This window comes from Schistosoma haematobium, chromosome ZW (assembly GCF_000699445.3).
Source record: "Schistosoma haematobium chromosome ZW, whole genome shotgun sequence".
NCBI lineage: Eukaryota > Metazoa > Platyhelminthes > Trematoda > Strigeidida > Schistosomatidae > Schistosoma > Schistosoma haematobium.
The window spans coordinates 28,376,515-28,397,565 of NC_067195.1; the positions used below are offsets into that span (position 1 = coordinate 28,376,515).

Sequence of the window (21,051 nt, forward strand, 5' to 3'; positions counted from 1 at the left end):
ATCCGTAGAACGTATATACGTATTCAGTAAGTAAGAGTTTTAATCAGGTTTCTTTTACACATTAGAGGTACAAAGCTAAGGAAATGTATGTACTGCCCTGTACAGTTATTTTATGTTTAAATTCCTTCTTATCGGCCCATTAGCTCCCTTGGTTAAGAGAACGTCCAGAAAGGCTAATTCACCTTCTTGAGATGTACACTTAATGGCTGAAGGTACTTCATTACATTGCCCAAGAATCTCTTGTTGTGATGTACTATCTTTACAAAGGATGAACGTTATCATCCGTATATCGACAGCAAAATGTGAATTTTCGAATAGTCTTTTTGAGTGGACCATTTTCTAGTTTGGTTAGAAAAATGTCAGCTAGTATAGAGCCCATCGCGACTCCATCCATTTTTCTATAGATTTCTCCGTTGAACTTGAAATTCGCATTCATGGTGCATTTCAGTAATAACTATTTTGTGACATTGAATGGAATAGTAGTTTCGATTTCATTTCCTCTAAGTTGTTCACATATTCTCCAGTATCCATGAGTGGAGCATTTGTAAATAATGATGTCATATCCAAAGACATCATCTTTTGTTCCATAGTATTTGCATTTTCGATCTTATCAACAAATCTGAATACATCCTTAACACTGTTTTACAAGTACAAAATAAATATCTTCAACTGCTTCTCCTCCCTTGACCAACCCCATGGCCAATTACTCAATAGTAACCTTAGCTATGAAATTGCCTAATTTGACTACTGTACATACAACCTTTCTTAGTCAAATATAATTGTAATATTATCAGAATGGGTTTTGTGGAGATTTTTAGAAATTTCACTGGTTGAAATCATGAGTCAATTGAAGCTAGACCACCATTGAAAATCTGGAAGCACCGGACGGCCATTTCGTCTTAGTATGGAACTTCTCAACAGTGTGCACTACAATCTCCACAATAACCCTCATTCTGATCATAAAAATATGATTGTCTCTATTATCCTTATTCACATATTTTTGTATGGCTATTATTATTGGCTTAACATCATTGATCTTCCGAATACATGATTCGTTTACTTCGCATTCATTCCACTTTATTATGTCTTACTAATTTTTTTTACACATTATAGTCTTCCACTAAACATTTGATTGAATTTGTAATTGCGCTGTTATTTCTCTCACCCTATCTGACCCATATTTATTTTGATCATGGATCTTAAAATTTCACTTAACATATAAGCTGATTAAAGTTAGCATTCTGTATGAGCCGTATCAACATTAACAATCCTATGTTGTTTAACAATCCTAAATTCACATGCTATAACTTTAAACGGTGCACTTTTCCCTAAACGTGGCCACTTTTCGGATTATTAATTTTGATATATAATTGTAGAACCTGGAAATAATTTATCAATGAGAATATTCTTTGTTCATGTATTAGTCTTTTAAAAAATATTTGTATACTCTGTAAGTTCGTACGTCGTCTTAATTTTAATTGCACCATAAATCTTCACAGATAATTTACGAGCAAGATCATATTACTACTACTAATAATACGTGTTTAATATTTTTATTCATCAGGGAGTTCGACTGAGTAAGGATGATGTCTACAAGGTGTGTGTCATACTTGTTACAGCAGCATTTTGTCTGAAGACTGTTGAAGATTTAGAGAAGCGTCTAAAACATGAAGTAAGTTATAATCAGTTTTTCTTTTTGTATAAAGAAACCATGTTTATATCATTCAGTCTGCTAATTTTTTGAAACTATACCAGAAATATTATTATCGTTGTGTATTATATAGATGAAATTAAACTTTTGTTAATCAAACGTGCTAAAAGGTACTATCATTTTAAATGAATTTTCAATTCTCATAAAATATGTGGTCATAAATCTCTCCAGACTTTAAGATCATAAATGGTATCCCATATGTTTCGTCCCACCCACTTTCGTTTGGCCAACTAAAAAGAACCGATTGCGTAACAGATACACTTTCACTCAAAGTATATGAATCTATTAATGTAAGTCCATGTTTAATGCATAAGCAACCCTCAGCTAGCTAGGTTTTCAGTTATATCATTGTGACTAATGGTTTCTTGCTTAATGATTAGAACTTTCAGTTGAAAATATAGACAGAATTGAAAACCTTAGGATAATATACTAATGAATAATCTTCAGTTTTCTTTGATTGCATTTTTAGATAACGTAAAATCGGTGGGATCATTTCAGCTATTCATTGAAGGTAGAATATTCGTTTGTTGATCCCACCCTATCATTACGGTATGAACTTGTGAGGATACTTCTCCCATTTTGAAATTTCGGATCCCCTTTTAACCTTGTTTAGTGCTACTTACCTTATTTTAAAAGTTTTCTCAGATGAGCTAACTTAGTGTTCGGATTCTTTCGTTTGAAGTAGTTCATGAAGCTTTCTGTTTTACACTTGATTTTTGCATCGTGGGGTTTTTCATAGTTCATTGAGTGTACTCTGTATGTTGTTAGATTTCTAATTATAAGAATAGGTGATAAACAGTTGTTTGCAATTTATTTACTAGGCGATTATTGTCCTATTTCAATTTCATATGAGTAATAGTCGTGTTTATCAATTTCGACGTTTTATTTGTTATATGACATTCATTTGTTTACTGATTTTTATATTAGATCAGACCACCTAGCTGGGGTTCAAAAATATCATTTGCTTCTGAACTTGATGGTTTAGCAACTTGTAGATCTGTTTGTGTCCACCGCCTGGTTGCAGACTTGGAAGCTGGTGTTGAACCGCAGCTAGTCTCTATGGCACGTTTACCTTGGAATAATCTTGTACAAGTTGGGGACCAAAGCGCCTATGTTACAGCCATTGTAAATCATCTTCGCACTCAAATCCCACTGATACGAGAAACATTGTACACCGTCAGGTAATTTATCTATTTTCTGTATGTGTTAACAATGTCTTTGTCGTATACAATCGTCTTATATCTTTTTTATGCATTATTAGGCCAGCTTTTACTCAAATATGTATAAAATTTGCTGATGCATTAATTGCGAGATTCGTTAATGCCTTATATCGTTGCAAACCGGTCAATACTTTTGGAGCTGAACAGCTTTTATTGGATACTCAATCGTTAAAGGCTTCTCTTCTTCAAATGCCTCTTCTTGGAGCTAAGGTAAGCTAATATTCTATGTTGTTTTGATTATGTATGTAATTATGGACTAGGGTACAATACCAACATTCTATTGTCTTACATCAATGGCATAAATGATTTTTTGTGTCTTTTGTCATGCATTATGAACTAACTAACAATGAAGGACTCACCCGACCGTTACTGCTACCTTGATATGGTGGTCGGGCTTGCCTGTCGTAATGAACCAATCGCGCTATATTGGCTGGAACAATCGTTCCTCAAGGTTCAACCATGCCAGGTAGGTCGGTTGGAGAGAGGTAAGACTAAAAGCAGCAAACTCTCGAAGTCACTAACTTCCGGTCTGAGTCATGCTGGTGGATGCAGACTACTTGGTTAGGGTCCGTGTGACTATTGTAACCAATGGTTGGAGACTCTGGGTGACATGGCTCAGAATTGATCACAATGGAGTAGGTGTATACATTGTTTGTCTTCCCTTAAACCATGAGATTAGAGCTGCTTTATACCTTCCTTTCTACGAACTAATTCCTTCTTCCTGTTTTATGTCATTACACATAATCTTTCTTTTATATATTACTACCATTGAATTAACTACTATGAATTTGGTGTTCATCTTGTGCTAATGAGGTGTGGCAACTTGAACCTATGCATATATGTGCCTGGTCCTAGGTTGTAGCTGACTGACTGAACTAACCATGAGTTCACTTTCTGATTATCATGTTTTACAAAATAACAGAAGACATTAACTTATAAAGCAGCACCTTGTTATTTTCTTATAATTCCGCTCATTTCCGAATACTAACGCCTAACATATAGATATCACGTTCGGTGACTTCTCAAAGTGTAAAAACATCTTATTATTATTTTCATTTTTAGTGGCCAGTGGATCTGACTCTGATTTGGATGAACGTATGTATATACTGTGCATATAAATCTTCTATTTAACTCTGTATAGTACACCTAAGCTAACCCCGTTTGTCTGAATGCGGTAATAAGAAACTAAATATGGGTTAAGCTGGAAAAGGCGTTCAGCAGAGACTTCAAGAAAAACGGCGGTTTATGTGTCATGTGCTGATTGGGTTGCTATCGATTTTGTTATCAATTCCAACATGTTTTCAGAAGTTTCCGAAATATCAAAGTCACACCCATAAATATTCTAATCTATTGTACCTAAACCAGCCCTGGAAATAGAAATTCATTTCACACTTCCTTTTGTTTGATATTCAAGTGCAGAAGATATTTAGGAGACTAGGAAGCGATTCAGAAGTTAGCTACAATCGTCCTAGTATTAGATATATCAGATACAAGTCGAAAGTATGGGTTTCTTGTCTAACTAATTCACTGATTTGTTTATTGTGATGTATATATCAACACAGTCATTTCCCCCAGTATTGCGTTAAAAATCAATTTTAAATGTCTTACATTTTGTTTAAATCTTTTTGCTATTCAATATTTAAGATATTTGTATTTGAAAATTAGTCTAAAAGCTTTCAATTTACATTATTTATAGTTTACTCAGACACCTCCACGAAGCTTTACAAATCTAGTTCATGAAGGTATGGGGAAGGCGGAACGTATAATCAAAGCAGTTATGTTACCAGTCGGTGTCGCTACGCCAGGAAAGCAAGAGTCAACAACTCCTCCAAGCGGATTTGTAATGGGTCCAGTTGATACAAATGCAGCTAATGTATTTTTAGCTAGTTACAAACAATTATTACCTGATCTAACTCAAACTGATCTACAAAATGTTTTGGATATGAAAGTAAGCAATATAATGGACAACTTATCGTTTTCTGAAAATAATCTACGTTTGATAAATAATTATATTCCGCAATCATTTACTGTTTCCAAGTAATATTTACAGAAATATCACTGAAATTAATCGTTCACTGTAGTTCCTTAAATCAGTCATATTATGCGCTCCATTGGCGAAGGAACTTGACTTAGACACCTTCGCAAAACCGATATTCAGCAAATACTGAAAATAAATACTACCGATTGGACATTAAACTGATGTGGCTAAATAGATACTTGTCCGTAAGCATTACTGCTGTTAGGTTCGCTTCACTGGTGACATTTTTCAAAACGATCGTGACAGAATGTTAGACGGTTGCAGAACCGACCATTACTTTGCTATTGATTAAAGAATCAACCGAAACATGGGGTGCCCAAACCGAAGCAGGCACCCTCACACAAATCGAATGATTTATGTGGAGCATATCTGTTCGGTTCCTCTATGCACCAATGTTAACGTGTTTAAATAATAATAATAATAATAATAATAATAATAATAATAATAATAATAATAATAATAATAAATCATTCATATACCATAATATGAATTAATTAGAATTCATAATCATGTTTTGATCATGATTTTTGTCCATTTTGTCCCATTTAGAATAGTCCAGTCAGTTGAATAGCTTGGATCGACTCATGATCTCAACTATTTAAATTTATAAAAAATGAATTGTTTGGTGTCAACAGTAATGATGGTTTATTTTTCTTTGTTTATTGTTGGCGACAAAAATTCGAATGTTTAAGATTCTAGATTAAATCAAGAAAATCACTTATTTTGTTGTATATTTCCTCAAAAATTAAGTCTCTTCCAACTTCCTTGTGTATTATTTTAATCTCTTATAATTGCATTAATTTGGTCTATTGGTAGATCTTTTGGCTTCTAAAATGTTGCTGCCTTTGAATTTATAATAATCCAAAAAGTGTAAGAAATCTAATTATTGCAGTCTGTGTCATGCCACGTACCCAAGCTGGTAAACTTTCTAAATTTACACGGTCTGAATCGAATACTGACAACTTTGTAAAGTGTTCTAATGTCGCAGATTGAATATTCTTAGGTTTTTCTATGTGCTTTGTAATAAGTTTAAGTCCTTGTTCAAAATCCAGTTGACTTGGAAAATACAGCACGCTGTTAATTTATTGAAGTACAGTAGGATTTACCTGTAATACATTTAAGACCCTTTATCCGAATACTTGACAAGATCTATATAATTCTCTTCCTTACTGTTTTCTGAAACAAGTGTCGTCGCGAACTTCCCAGTTAAAATCTTTCATTTTATTTGCAAATCAATTAATTAATACTATTGAGTTTTTCTTTTCTTTTAGGGTGTGAAATTCAGTGAACAACAGTTGATTTTAGAAATATTTCGTAGTAGAAATGAATTTAAGTCAGCGATGAAAGAAAAAACACCTGAAGTAACGTTATTTTGTTCTGTTGCAGATACTGCTATCACTGCTAGCACTTTTGTTAGTACTGCAATTAGTAACGTAGCTTTGACAGGGATAACGACAGTTACCGCGACCACCACTGCTCTTACGAGTTCCTTTGTAGCTACACCGAACTCTCCAAGTAATCAGCATCAAAAATCGAAGCAGTCTGTGTCGATCTCAATGAATCCATTCGATCCATCTTCACCAGTAGAAGAGCGGGAGCAAATAACAGATAGGAAAGGAAAAATAGAAAAGTTATTGAATAAAAGACGATAAGAATATTACCGAATTGTAATTTTTGAATGTTAATTTTAATGAATAATTAGTATCTTCATTGTTGCTTTAACTTCGTTTATTTTTTTCTCAACCCGGTCAAGTTTATTCTATTCCTTCTCCGTTTTGCTATGTTAAAACTTTCGCTTGTCAAAGTAACTTTTCTGTTGGTGTGTATAATTAACATTTCTCTCTCTCTCTCTCCATATATATGCATGATTTATTCATACTACTATAATAATATACTACTATTATTGCCGGTTTAAAAACGTTGTACTTGGATGTTTTTTTATATCTTACTTCCTTTTATCAATTGTTTTATTACTTACTAGCTATATTGTGATAAAATGTTTGTAGGAAACTTTCTCTGTATTTCTGTTTCTGTAACCTTATGGTATGAATTGAAATACCAGTTTGTTTTCTGACAATTTTCTCAAGAATAGCATGATACATATCTACTTAGTGCATCAGTTTTTATGGTACTGTTAAATTGGTTACTAATGTTTATTTTACTGTGCTAAATAAAAACCAACATTAAAAGGTGATTTTTGCTGGTCATTCACTTAACCTCATTTTAACCAAGTAATTTAGGTTCGTTTCTCCTTTATTAGCTTAAGTTGCATCAACGTTGGTCTATGTGATTGTTCTACTTTGAAATTTTGAGTATCTAGACCACTGGTTTCTTCACATCTTGTAGAATATTTTCATATGTCCTGGTAAATGTAGTTTAGTTTAATAATAACTAACTGGAGAACTATGAAATCAGGTGACACACCATACTCCCGTTTGAAAAAGGATACTTCGCACGACTAATTCCCTTCGTTTTCACAGGTTATAAGGTGAAATCCGAAATCTCTTAACCAGTATAAAAATGTGCTATGTAGTTGTGTCAATGACCTTTTACAGTTGTAAAAAAAATATTTGAGGTGGTGATTTCCAGCTGGTTTGTATAAGCCATCTCCCAAATCGGTAACAAACAAACATTCATAGTATTTCACGCGTTGGTTTTTTTTACCTGTAGATGTCACATTCCGTATGTTAATTAGTTGATCGACAGGCAGCTTATTGTATTCCGATATACTTCTATTGAGAAGTGTGTTACTTTGGCTTGAACAGTATAACAAGTTTTCGATAATTATACCACTGCACTTGAAGATTTTTAGCTCATCAATTTTATCAACATTATGAAAAGTAATTTGTCAGTTTGTATCCAGTAGTCTTAATGGACTTTCAATTTATAGATGAGATTAACTAGATGTTCAATTAAATCAGTTAAAATATCAGGATATTGTAGAAATTAAATAAAACCTTAATTATACAACATCAGTAACTCTGAAGTCTATAGAAAAGTAATTTTCATAAGCTCTTGATTAGTGTCTATGGAAACATGTATATAGGCAGACCCATTTATACACTGTACATAAGCTCACTTTTTCCACTGACTAATAGTTTCTAAACTTCTGCTTACATCCTAAAGCTAAAAAGAGACTGCGTAAACTATTTGTGATCAAACAATCGGACTTTTTTGGTGATAGATTGTGTATTTGTTAAATTTTGAAAGTTACCTTTTCTCAGACATGAGAATTACTGGTTATCAAGTTTGTCGGAGATTAGGCATCATTACTTAAGTTATGTATTTGAGATTACAAATGCTAGAAGTAAGCATAATCCAACTAGAAAAGAAGAAGGAATTTCTATTATTAACAAGTTGGATAATCGAAGCCTTGGAAAACTCAAAGAATTCCCTTATCTATATCTTTACATATCGACTAATACTATATTAGTATATGGAAAAGTTAGTCCCATGGGTGACAAGCCACCTTTGGACCTTGTATTAATTGACCATTAAGCGTGGATGTATGTGCCTAAGGTACCTACTGCGTACAGACACTTGTTTGTTTATTCGCCAAAATCTATAGAGTCCGTATTTGTGGAAAGTTAGGCATTAAAGGAAACATGTCTGTGACAAAATAACCTGATAAATGAATATTTAAGATCAGTTTCGAAGCATAGACGATCAAAAAGTAAATATTAATGAAATTCCCCGACCGTAGCTGCTACCTTGACGCGGTGGTCGGGCTTGCCTATCGTGATGACCCAACCGAGCTATATTGGCTAGAACATATGTTCCTGTAGGTTCTACGTTGTTACTGACTGATTAATGAAATTCATGGAACGATGATTACTTAGTGTTGTGGTATTTCCAGTCATAATTTTAATTTCGCTCACTGATTGAAATATGATTCGCTGAATCAGTACCACGGCGTTTATTTTGAAATTTTTACATCTGAACAGCCCCATAATTATTGGCAGACTCCTGCTAAGAAAGCTGATGATAGTGATAGTGAGGTTTTTGAAAAGTCAAGTTTGAACACTACATAAGTATAATTTTTTTTCATTTGTCATGATGATAGATTATTGCTCAAAGAACCGCACGTCGAACAGATTCTTTGGTATCATTAAAGTTAATGAATTACGTTCTGATCATACATTGTTTCAGTTATCAAATAAACAAGTCATCGTCAAGTATGGGAACATCAAAAAACTTTTTAAGTTTCATTTTTATGAGAAAAATTTGTTTGATGTCTGGTACTTTCACATAAGGAAAATGTTTTATGTATATCTTGTTAAAAATGTCACGAAAATATGTCAGTGAAGAAACTGACTGATACTTAGGTTACAGTCAATTTCATATCATACAATACATTGTTTACTAACTGTTCTTGACATCCGACGGTTTGCTGAAGCAAAATAATAAATGCTTGTTATATCCACAAGATGAAATATTGTCAAGATTCTGTTAGTTTTCTCAAACCTACAATCTAAATTAATTCAAAGGAAAGTTCTGATAATTTTCAAGTCAAGTGTAGACTAGGTGAATTTCAGTACAAAGCCATTATTTCACTTAGGATTAAGATTAACAGTTTTTTTCAAATGAATTCAATGTAATTTTTTGTGTTGAATCGGAAAACTTGGAGTTGATGTATAATTGGAATTGGAAGTGATTAATTTACCAAGTTAATAGCAGTATAATAAGACAGAATAAATACCTTCATATTTCTGTTCCTTGTTGTTTCTTCATTTCTAATACACTAACAACAATAAAAGCTTCCCTATTTTTCCTTATCAGAATATTGTCTTCATCATTGTACTGATGGTGTACATACACTAATCTGTACTTATGTAAGGTTGCTATTAAGCAGTGACTATAAGTAAAACCGTTTTTCTTATAATTTTCTTAGGATTCTTAAATTTTTTAGTGATCTCGAATTGATCGTATTTCTGTTCAAATCAACATTCAAATGTAACCAATAATATTACAGCGTACACAAAACAGTGTGATAACCACCCTGGATAATAAATCAGTATTACCAGGGTAGGTTAAGGGTAAGAACAAATTGTTTTTGAACACAAAGGGGGTTTCAGTTTCCGTATAGCCAAGGCTTCAGTAAACCTTAATATACGCCTTTGAAGGCTTTTGTACAACACTACAAATGCTGACTTGATATCAACCTTATAACCAGTCTCAACCAAATGTTTCGCAATGGAGAAAGATGTCTGTCTATCCTGTGATCTTATCTGACCATTGGAATTCATTTGTTTTTGCAGCCATTCGGGTATATGTTTCTCCACCCTTACTTGCAGATCTCGATTGCTCCTCCCACATTGTTTTTGCGTACTTTATTTTTCTTTATTATGGCTTACCTTTAATCTGTCTAGTTGACCTTTTAGTTTTCATATAAAAATGTCTTAACAAGTATATGTGTGATCAGATTGTTCGAAATGTATTGCGCAAATATATCACATAATTCTGATAACCTTCGTCTTCTCATTGCATTGTCGAAATTTATAAAAGAGACTAATTGTTTTGAATATTCCATCGTGTTGGGCGTTCTAGCTGTATGTGATTTATCTCTGTAGTTTTCGAAAAATTGATTATTCTTCAGTGATATAACAGTGCACTATGATAGACTTATGAAACATTTATTATAATGTTGATACTAGTAGTAGTTTTGTGTTAATGCTTCTGAGTTAAGTATTGGTAAAAAAACATTCACTTCGTGGAGGCTAACACTGATAAAATCATACAATTAGATGGATTATGTATATATATATATATATATATAAATTGCGAACCGACTGGTGAATGAATTCAAGCATACGTACTATTGACACTAGCAGATTTAACACAGAGCTATATTTCAGCTTTTCGGCGGAACATAAATATGACAGCCACTTCAGATTCTTTGGTCTGAAGATGAGGAGAACAGAACTAACTGTCAATTATCTGTACTTAAGTCTAGAGAGATCGTCAAACAGTTCTTTATCTTACAGATGGTGAGTAAACGCCAGTACTTTGGGGAGAACAGTTTTCTTGTACCGTAATTCACCTTTTGTGTTCCAGTTTAAAATCGATCAAAGTTAGTCCGAGGTTGTTTTAAACTCTATTTGTCTTTTCATGTACATTTGCCAAAGCTATTATTAAAAAATAACAGAGATTGGTGTTGACTGGGTTTTATGCATATATTTCAAAATATCTAGGATTCAGGTAAATAATGTTCCGATTGGTGAATAGCGATAAGACAGAAACACTGCCAGTCTAAATTAATCAAACGAATTTAACTTTACTTAAACGTTTTTAAACATCTACAATTTGTTTGTTATCTCTATTTTTAACTGTGAAGTAGTATTTTATTCTGCTCGTTTTATGTTTAGGATCCCAATGTACTTACATAATAACTGTCATCATTATTTGTGTTATTACTGATACTGTTTTCCTTCTCATCTAAAACTGGATTCTTCTATCAACTGCACATGAGTTTATAAGTTTGTTCAAATAAGGGTTGTACTATCAGCCATATCCAATACACTAAGTTGATTAATTTATTAGTTCACTTTTAAAACGTTTGATTTCAGAATCAGCTTAGCAAATTACTGAAGTAGTTTTTTGTTTGTTTGATTGAAAAATTACATATTTAATATAAAACAAGTAAGGTTTTCGAGAAATCTCATAGACTTAACGGAAAAATCTAGAGCTGGGTTTATTGAATAACCGAATTATCTGCTTGAATAAAGTTTTAACAAGGAAACGCAATCAAGTATAGGATTTCTTAGTCACGGTTCCTAAACAATTCTTCTGTTGAATAAACGTGGGATTTGTACTGAACAGCATATTTATAAAAGATCTTGAAAGTTATTTTATGCACTAAAGATCTGCATATTGATAATCTAGTTAAGGGATACGTTAGAACACTTTTAAATAATAGGAATGAGTGTTTTGTACTAAATTATATTATAGTTGACTCTACTAATGAATATAACTTTACCCATCTTCGTGTTCAGACAGATTTTAGATTGATTATGTCATCCTGACTATGGGTAACGTTATTTTAAGAGACATTTCATGTTTATCAAATTTAATAGTAATGGTTTATAAAAGGAAGTAAATGCGATGAGTTAGTTTTAACATTTTTATTTCAGCTTAATACTGGTGACCAAAATAGTCACGTTTCAGTGAGAAAAACATATTAGTATCCAGCTTCCATTAAAATTTCAAAAAATACTGATAGACAAAGCATTATCAGGCACAACTTCATCATTAATATTTAGTGAACTTTTAATAAACTCACTAATGTCGTCACAAAATTTATTTATTTTTTCTTGAAGTTCTGTTTGCTGAATTTTAAGGAAATACAAACACCGCTTAAGCTTCTGTTCTCTTGGAGTTTTTGGAGCAAATGAAGAAGGCCTTGAGTTAATGCTTCTTGCCGAATCAAGTTGATCGTTCATATTTGTTGATAGACTTACACGTGGTGGACATGATCTAGATGATTTTATTTGCTGTCGATTTTTTCGACGTTCAACTCGGATTTGATTTTCTAACTCCAGGTAGGATCTAGAAAGAAACCATAATTTTCGCTGAGATGCAGAACCGACAGTTGAAGTCAATCCAAAAATTAATGTAGACCGAGTTGAGTTTGGAGTGGTGGCTGGTCTTCGTCTGATTCGTCTGACTCTCGGGGCGGATAACATCAGTCTAGTTTTTGGGCGTGGTGGAGGTCCTGGATAAAAAAAGAAAAGCATAGATAATACTTTCATCATAAGGTATTATCGTAGGTGAAAGATATATCTTCTTTAAGATTAACACGATGATTAATTTCATAGTTACAATAAAAGTAATTCAGAGTTATTATATTGTTATTGTTCACTCCATCTGATATACTAAATGTTGATCTAAATGTTTTTAAATATCAATTTTGCTCGCGCTATGATAACAAGGAAATCATTAATTCATATAATTCAGGATGCTAGAAGATTCGAAATAATTCGTGGTAAGTTAACATCTATAGTTCGAAGAAGGCAAAAGGAAAACTACCCTTGTTTGTAGATAAGTTATTGAGAAGGAAAGAATAGCCTCTATTAAAAGATTCTAAGCTGTTCAGACCAACAAAAAGAGTAACGAGGATAAATAAAATTTACCTAAATAATACAACAAGCTCTCTAAATATACAAAAACTAACTTTGAAATTCCTCTTGATTTTTTTTCAGACTATGAATAGTCCTGCTTTTATGTTTTTTCTCTCCACGACGGTCCTTGAGAACTGATTTCTTCGCTTCCTTTTGTTTACCTGATATTTTAATAAAGTTTGTCGGGGAGGAGTCGAGATTTGGGTTTATTTTGTTCAGAAAGTTTGGAAACAATCGATTATGACCTTTGAGCACTTTTTGCCATAATCCCTTATTGGAGTGGACGGCAAACTTCTGAAATTTAATTAGTTATAGATAATAATCAGTCAGTTATTAAACGCGTCTTGGATATATAATTTCTCAATAATAAAGTTGTCCTGGTAGATATAGAAAACGAAAGGAATTCACCAGTAACGTAGACTGATGTCGATCTGTTTTCCATCAAACTGGAACTCATTAGGTATGGTAGCACATGGGAAAACCTCAAATTTTAGTACATAAGGGGAAGGCATCCCCTGATGACTATTGAGGATAGTAGGGTAGTATCGTGGATTAACTGAAGTTGGACGTATACACCACTGGACCCCCGCTGAACAGTCTAGAAGCTGTGTTCGCGTGCGGGACCGAATGTCCTAGGTTCGATTCCTGACAGCGGGGTCATCGATCGACACTTCTGAGGAGTTTTATAGTAGGACAAAACGTCTTCTAGGTTTTCGATGGTTGCCTAACTTAGATAGGCTTGTGATTTCATTGAAAACCTTGAATGGTTTGTAAATATTAAAATAAATATATCTTTTTCGATGACAAGTGAACTTAATGGCATGGTCAAACTTCACTGGACTATTATAGATAAATAAATTTTTGATTCCAAAATTCTATTTCTACTTTTCAAAGTTAACTGGTGAAAATGTTGTCTACAGAATATTAACTCTTGCAAAGATCTTCACCAATAAATTCATTAATCAAGCAATGAACAAAAAATATTCACTAGAATAGCAGAAATTGTGAAAATCATACAAACATCTTCATCCACTTATTCTTCTACTTGTTCGTCAATTGATTAGGCCATAATAATCAGTGATAATGAGATTTAGTTTTGTTTTTACTCAATTACTTACAAAGACGCATTTCAATTAAAATAGAAGTTGATTTTAAACAAATACTGCATAGTATTTCTCTATACTGTGTACTTGAATTTAATAGACTTTTATGCATGATCATCTATAGTGTTTTTATAAAATAATCTGTTCATTTCATAAAAGATAATGACGTTTGTTTCGTCCAATTTTCAAAGTCACTAGATTCTCCTCTTAAAACATAGACTAATGAATATGATATCAAGTTTAGACCACGGTCGTGTTAAGGTTTTTCCTAATGTCATATCATTCAGGTGAAAGGTGATATATATATATATAAAACGTATTGTAGTGAGTATAAAAATGGTGAGATATTTAGACACCTTAAATATCACTGTTTGAAATAAAGGCCCAAGTTGAATGGTTAGTTAGTTCTTCCTTTCTATTAAGAGCAGTAGGGTTTAACAATACATTCATAATTGCAAATATTGGAATATATTTCTAATGTTCTCTAGACAGTTTTCGTGTGATCTAATACCTGACTAGGATAGTTAAACATTTGTCTTAATTTTTATTTGATGAAAAAAGAGAGTCTATGATTGATTCAACCGAAAGAATCATTATTCATTCTACCTTTTATTACTATCTATCCTACATAAATCATTATAGAATCGGTTTAATAAAGTTATTTTTTCCACTCATTTCTAATGAGTGATTTTTGAAACCATACTGGAGGGGGGAAGGTGAATAAAAATAGCAGTTCTCCTTTCTATTTCATTGATATTACTATGATTATCTAAATAGTTGTTTTAACATTGAAGCGAAACAATTAATCTGATAGGGAACTTTAAGAAATACCTGCAGATTTCACATTTGGTTTATTTTTGGAAAACCATATTGTATTTCACTAAAAGTCATTAAAAAATTAATATTCCAAAGATGATTTCACATTTTCACTAAATTGACTGCTCTTACACTAATCAATTGATATTGATAATCTCCTTACCCTTAACCACTAATCTGCTCTAAATCATTCCAGTAACAATCATCCGTAGTCAAAGAGTTCTGCACTTTTCGGATCATTGTAAATCCTGGAGATGATGCAACGCACTAGTTTGGAAGTTAATCAAATATGACTTAGAATAGAAACAATTTACAATTCTTCTGTAGTCTTATTTTATGTTCTTTATGAAAGTAAGAGGAGCCCGATTTAATGAACGAATTCTTTCCTGTTTGTATTTCTGGCTGAACTGTATCTTCTAATAAGTATTAATCCTGTTCACATATTTATTATCCTCGATTGTACTTCCCTCTATTCTTTAATCTCACAACAATATTGCCACTTTATTTGTATAATTCGTGTTTTTTAGGTGCTATTAAATGAAATAAAGTAAAAAAAATGTTTTTAGAAAATTTAATTCTCTGAATGGCACGCTGTGATGTAAGTTTTTGATAATGTAAAAACTTTCGCTTTTCCAATTTCATTGACAAAAGAGATTTACATGATTTCTTATTTTCTCAAGTGTCTTATGGGCTGACTATTCGTAAAATCTCATTAGGTAATCCTACATTTTGATAGTGTAGTAAGAAGACGAAGATTATCATACGACTAAACTATCCTTTTTGTAATTATGTAAGGAACAAATATTTGTGATTCTTTGTTATTGACCTCATGTTCCATAAATACTGTGAACATGTTCATTATGAATTATTTAATTGAAATACACTATGAAATAGGCTAATATAAATTAATTGGACGAAATCCTACTAAAACACCCTTTAAAAAACAAAAAACAAAACAAATTAAGACTTACAGTTCGATCAATTTCTTCAGCTACTTTATGAATTTCATACAGTTGATCGTTAACGCGCTGTTTTGCTATATCCTGTTTGAGAGTTATCTCGTTTTTATGCTGTAAAGCAATTTCTTCCAGCTTTTTATTAACTTCATCAACATTTTTATCTTTACACAATAATTTTAAAAAATTCCAGTGTTTATTATGAGTAGCAGACATTTGATTGATTTCATATAAATGATTCATTTTTTTAATTCGTAGTCTTATAGATACCAGTTAATGAAAAAGAAATCTTCCAATTCTTGTATCTTCAGCAGGTTTTCAATATAATTTTGTTGCTTTTAAATAGAAAATAATTTGATTTGCTATTTGTTCACCAACTCAGGACATAAAACAGTTTAAACTAATGTTGATTTTTGTAACTTGATTTTGTTAAAGTCTGTTATTTTTTTGTTTAACTTAGCTACCAGAGAATCTTTAATAGGCTTACACTAGAAAGGATTTTAATTTGAACCTCTTGACATATTCGTCTATGAGTTGACCTTAGTTGTGTTTTTAGAGAATTATAACAACTTTATGGAATAACGACTAATTTATAACCCTTATTTTATTTGGCATATTAAGATCACGGAGAAAACTTGTTTAACAAATATTTTAGTGATGATTTCGAGTTTTGTAATTACCATTGTAATTATTTAGTAACATATATACCAGGACATCTGTCAACAAAAATTGTCTGGAAAATTGGTATGTTCTATTTCGAAATCCTTCAGAAATAGCTTGACTTCTAATATATGCTAAATAAAGGTCGAAACCTTTATTTTCTTTGACGAGCTGGATCATTGAGTTCGATTCCCTCATCCATTATACTAAGATTTTTATCAATTATCTGAATACTGTACCGGGTAAGCTGAAATAAGTAACTAACTTAGTTATTTTAACTGTGCCTCATTTTTGTTATTGAAATGAAAATCATTCATTATGTTTAACGGTATTTACAAATTAAATTTATCTGAAGACGGTTGGGGTCTGTATGCAGCGAACCATACAACTTAGGTTCCCAGTCGGCTGGCACTCGACGAAATTCACACTTTTCGAAATAACAAAGTCAGTGTAATCTAAAGATTAATAATCTTATATGATAATTCATTAGGTGCATATTGATTAACTGCGACTAATATCATTTTGATCCATGTTTTCCTCTTTCTATATTATATTGTCTTTCGAATGATTTCGAAAACTTTCAATGAAGCTTCGATTATTTTTTATTTTTGGTTAAAATCCCAAACTAAAACTTTCCACCTTGATTAAATGCATGATTTTATGTGAATATTTGATTAATTAAATGAAGATAGAAAGACAGTATAAGTAGGCTTAATTTTTGCATACGGTGAAGATGACATGAAATAAACTAATTCTTTTTATGAACAATTCGTATGAAAAAAAGTTTCTGTCGACTTAAAATATTCACTTGAATGTGACAAAATCAATAAAAATATTGTCTTACCTGGGTAGAATTTTTATATTAATGCTTTTTCAAGTACATTTTCTGATCATAGTAAAATGACAAAACTTTGAAAGTGGAAAAAATTTCGTTTATTTAGTGAAAGTAGTTAAATAAAATGACCGGAAAATGAAAGTAAATAATGAAACTTAATTTAAGCCGAATGTTTACGTAACAAACAATGAAAATAATTTAAAGTATTAATTTACAGTTACTATTAGTTTTTATAGTCAACTAGACTATTTTCTATTTTTAGTAAAGTTTCTCTTGGAACATTTTAGACCAGTAGTACGTAGAAGAACGTTTATTCTTTGTATTAACTTGAAAGATTTTTAGAAATGCTCACTAACAATTGTTATCAGTATCGGTTAATTCATGATTGCTGTTCTGACTAATATTAATAAACATTCAAATCAGTGGCTGAATAAAGGAGTGTTGTACAAATCAATTAGATTTAGAAATGATCTCAGAGTTATACAAATATAATTGCACATGAATTGTGAAGGAAATTAGCAACAAGATATAACAGTATCTGATGGATATCTGCGAGTTAAAACAAATGCCTAGACATAATTATTAATATGTATTTATTCATAAATTTTAAGTATTTCATTAATTATTTTATTAAAAGAAGCTCCAGAGTGCACTCTCAAACTCACACATGCATTTCTTCATTTGCCAAGAAATGCTAAGTTCATAGTCATGTGTTTATTAGAAAATTAATTTATTAACGAGCTTATTAAAAAAAGAATACACTAATTTGTATAATAAAATTCAATGAACTATTTCACCAACCTGACAGTTAAAGTGTTGTCAACCCATACTATTGAATATATCGATGATAAATTTATGAATGTTTGAAATTCACATCTAAAACACATGATATTGAATATTTCATAACTGGATTTAAGGCAGTCAAGGTGGTTCTGTCAAGTTATCACTGAAATGTAGTCAGCTTAAAATAAATGTTTTTATTTTATAAATTTGATCAAATGACTACCTCTTAGTATTTCATAATTTTATTATTTTATATTTATATATTACTAGGGGTATTGTTTCATTTAATTGGTACTGTATATACCTATTTAAGGTATGAAGCTGTGCATTCAAACCAACAAGAAAGCTAAGAGATGAATTATCAACATTTACGATTAGATGAATATGTGTTTTTAATATAAATTGTTGGTGGCTAAGCTTTCAATAACAACCATAATCTTTAACTTCATCTCACCTAACGTAAAAATAGTGAATTTTTTTTATTATATAACCCAGTGTAAGTGGAACAAAGCCAATTCAATAGTTGCAATATTTTCTTCAAGCTCAAATTTTTAAGAAATATTCTGTCAATTAATTTACGATGTGCTAAGTCATTTACACTATTCCAGTTGTATATGTTTGCTCAAACACATTGAGAACTGCAATTCGATTGGTTGAGACTGCTATATTTTAGTTCATACATAGAATTAAAGTTCATTCGTTTGTTAATTATTGTTTTGTCTCAGCATAGTGATCCTGTGTATTTTCCAGGTGCTTAAGATAACACAAGTTTTACAGCCAATATTTTTTATGACAAATAGAAATTTAACACTGCCCCAAATATTCCCTTCTGCACTATTTATGAAATACATTTAAAAATAAAAGAATGGTGGAACCTGAATGTCGACTACATCAGCTGTCACGATAACAAAAGCTCATTCCCAAACCTAAGGTCAAATTTGTGCACTTTGTAACTGATTCTATATTTCAAACAAGCGTTGGTTTTACGGACTTCGATTTATTTGATAACAAAATATCACTGATTTTTTGTAAAACAGATAGATTGGGAATTTTCAAGACCCGCCCTTTCTTCATTGTTAGAATTTACTGAAGATGGTTTAGTAAAACTATCTTTAAAAAACTTTATTGACGAATTGTGAACATAATGTTGTAATTGATAGACATCACACTGTTTTAATTTCTTTGAAAGAGGGACTGATTGATGACTAAATATAAAGATGTTCTTGGAGAATTTTTGCAAACTGTGAAAGTTTTAAGTCACCATCTCCTTTAATTATAAAGAACAGAATGATCATCATGAAGGTCATACTATAGACATGTTACCATTTAGTCACTGAACCAGAAAATATGATGTTCGATGTATTTTAACTCTAGCCACTTGAATCTAAAGCAAGACTATCATGAAGAACTATTTTTGATAATCAGTCTATATTTGTTTTTTCTTTATAAGCTATAATAGATAAATGTTTCTTGGAACCATTTAAGCACTCAAATTTCACATCATGTAAATACTCCATAGATGAATCTCTTATTGTTCAGATCTAATATCAACTAATTCCAGAGCAGAATTTTTTAAATTTAAACGTTAATTTTAAACCAACAAATTATTTCTTCGTCTTCATAATTGAGAGACACCAGTATTTTATGAAATCTACGTAGTTTCTTCATTTTTCCTATTCGATTTCATTAGTTACTTCTACTTTGAAATAGAATTTTAGTTTATTATTCAAGTTTATTTCCATTTACATATTTTAATTGAGGTTTGTTAGCTAAGATTAACGATAAATTGTGTGAATACTAAATTTTGACGTGTCTTATTCTCCAGAACAACAAACAAACTGAACAGGTTCAACAGACTACTAACTACTGATAAATACAGATTACTGAAAACCTATTTTATAACGTTGAAGTCTTTATGCAACCAGTAATTAGAGGTAAACAAAGGTAACAAACATTTTTTTATGAGTGATAAACCATAATTCCATGTAGTTAACTATAAACAGGCAGTCATATTAAATTGTTTTTGAAGACAATATTACAAGGTCTTTATTATCTGGTTTACCTAATATGCCTTCATTAACAAACACAGATCTTAAGTTCAGTTTTTGTCATAGATTAGTACCATCTGGAGAACCATTGAGAACTATAAAGCCTTTGATAACTGTTTCGTCATAGTTTAGTATTCAGGGAGCTAACAACCTAATTCATACATTTTCAGCGGAATTGAGCTTCCTTGCATGATGGAATTAATTTCGACTTAAAAATCTTAATGAGTATAAGGAACACACTATTCACCGAGTCTCTATAGTAATATGTCCCCAGTTGATGAGGTGTTCAATAAAACGTCGAAAATGAATTCAAAATACATGTAGAAGATAAAAGTAAAGGCGATGAACTAAAAATATTTTATATGTTCTCTTCAGATAACCAAAATTTTGTCGATTACCGCATTTGATCAAAAGTAACTCAGCGAAAAATTCATATTTTAAACCGTGGTTCCGTTTCTTAAAAACCACTAAAACTGAATTCAACATCAGCTAAACACTTTGAAGAAAACAAACTAACAAACAATTAAACAACTTAGTCGACTTTTATCGTCTTTATAAACAATGACGATTGGTAATAAAGGTTGATTTCTTGTTCCTCATACTCTGAAGAAATGAACGATGAATAGACATGATCTACTTCAGATGTAAATTTTTTTCTTCGTGATCTAACCCTAAGTTGTTATTGATGAGTGTAAAATGTTGTCACATGATATTCTAAATGTACTTGCATAATTAGATTTTTTAATAACTGTATTTACATTCTG

The 21,051-nt window shown here is 31.5% G+C and overlaps 2 protein-coding genes across 3 annotated transcripts in view; one reads left to right on the top strand and one right to left on the bottom strand.

The window, feature by feature from the left end:
* Positions 1-7,163, top strand: part of ACSL6_2 (Long-chain-fatty-acid--CoA ligase 6) — a 29,642-nt gene extending 22,479 nt beyond the window's left edge. For both annotated transcript variants that reach the window (XM_051210920.1, XM_051210921.1), the window contains exons 10-14: positions 1,565-1,672; positions 2,639-2,892; positions 2,973-3,141; positions 4,628-4,879; positions 6,241-7,163. In XM_051210920.1, the coding sequence (XP_051070948.1) occupies positions 1,565-1,672; positions 2,639-2,892; positions 2,973-3,141; positions 4,628-4,879; positions 6,241-6,621 (1,164 nt within the window). In that variant the 3' untranslated portion in view covers positions 6,622-7,163. The remainder of the gene's footprint in view (positions 1-1,564; positions 1,673-2,638; positions 2,893-2,972; positions 3,142-4,627; positions 4,880-6,240) is intronic.
* A 5,008-nt stretch (positions 7,164-12,171) lies between these two features.
* MS3_00003197 (uncharacterized protein) lies at positions 12,172-16,204 on the bottom strand (the record flags this gene model as incomplete). Its single annotated transcript, XM_012941848.2, has 3 exons — positions 12,172-12,680; positions 13,140-13,380; positions 15,977-16,204. The coding sequence occupies 3 exons, from the start codon at positions 16,202-16,204 to the stop codon at positions 12,172-12,174; spliced, it is 978 nt and encodes a 325-aa protein (XP_012797302.2).
* Positions 16,205-21,051: the final 4,847 nt, after the last annotated feature.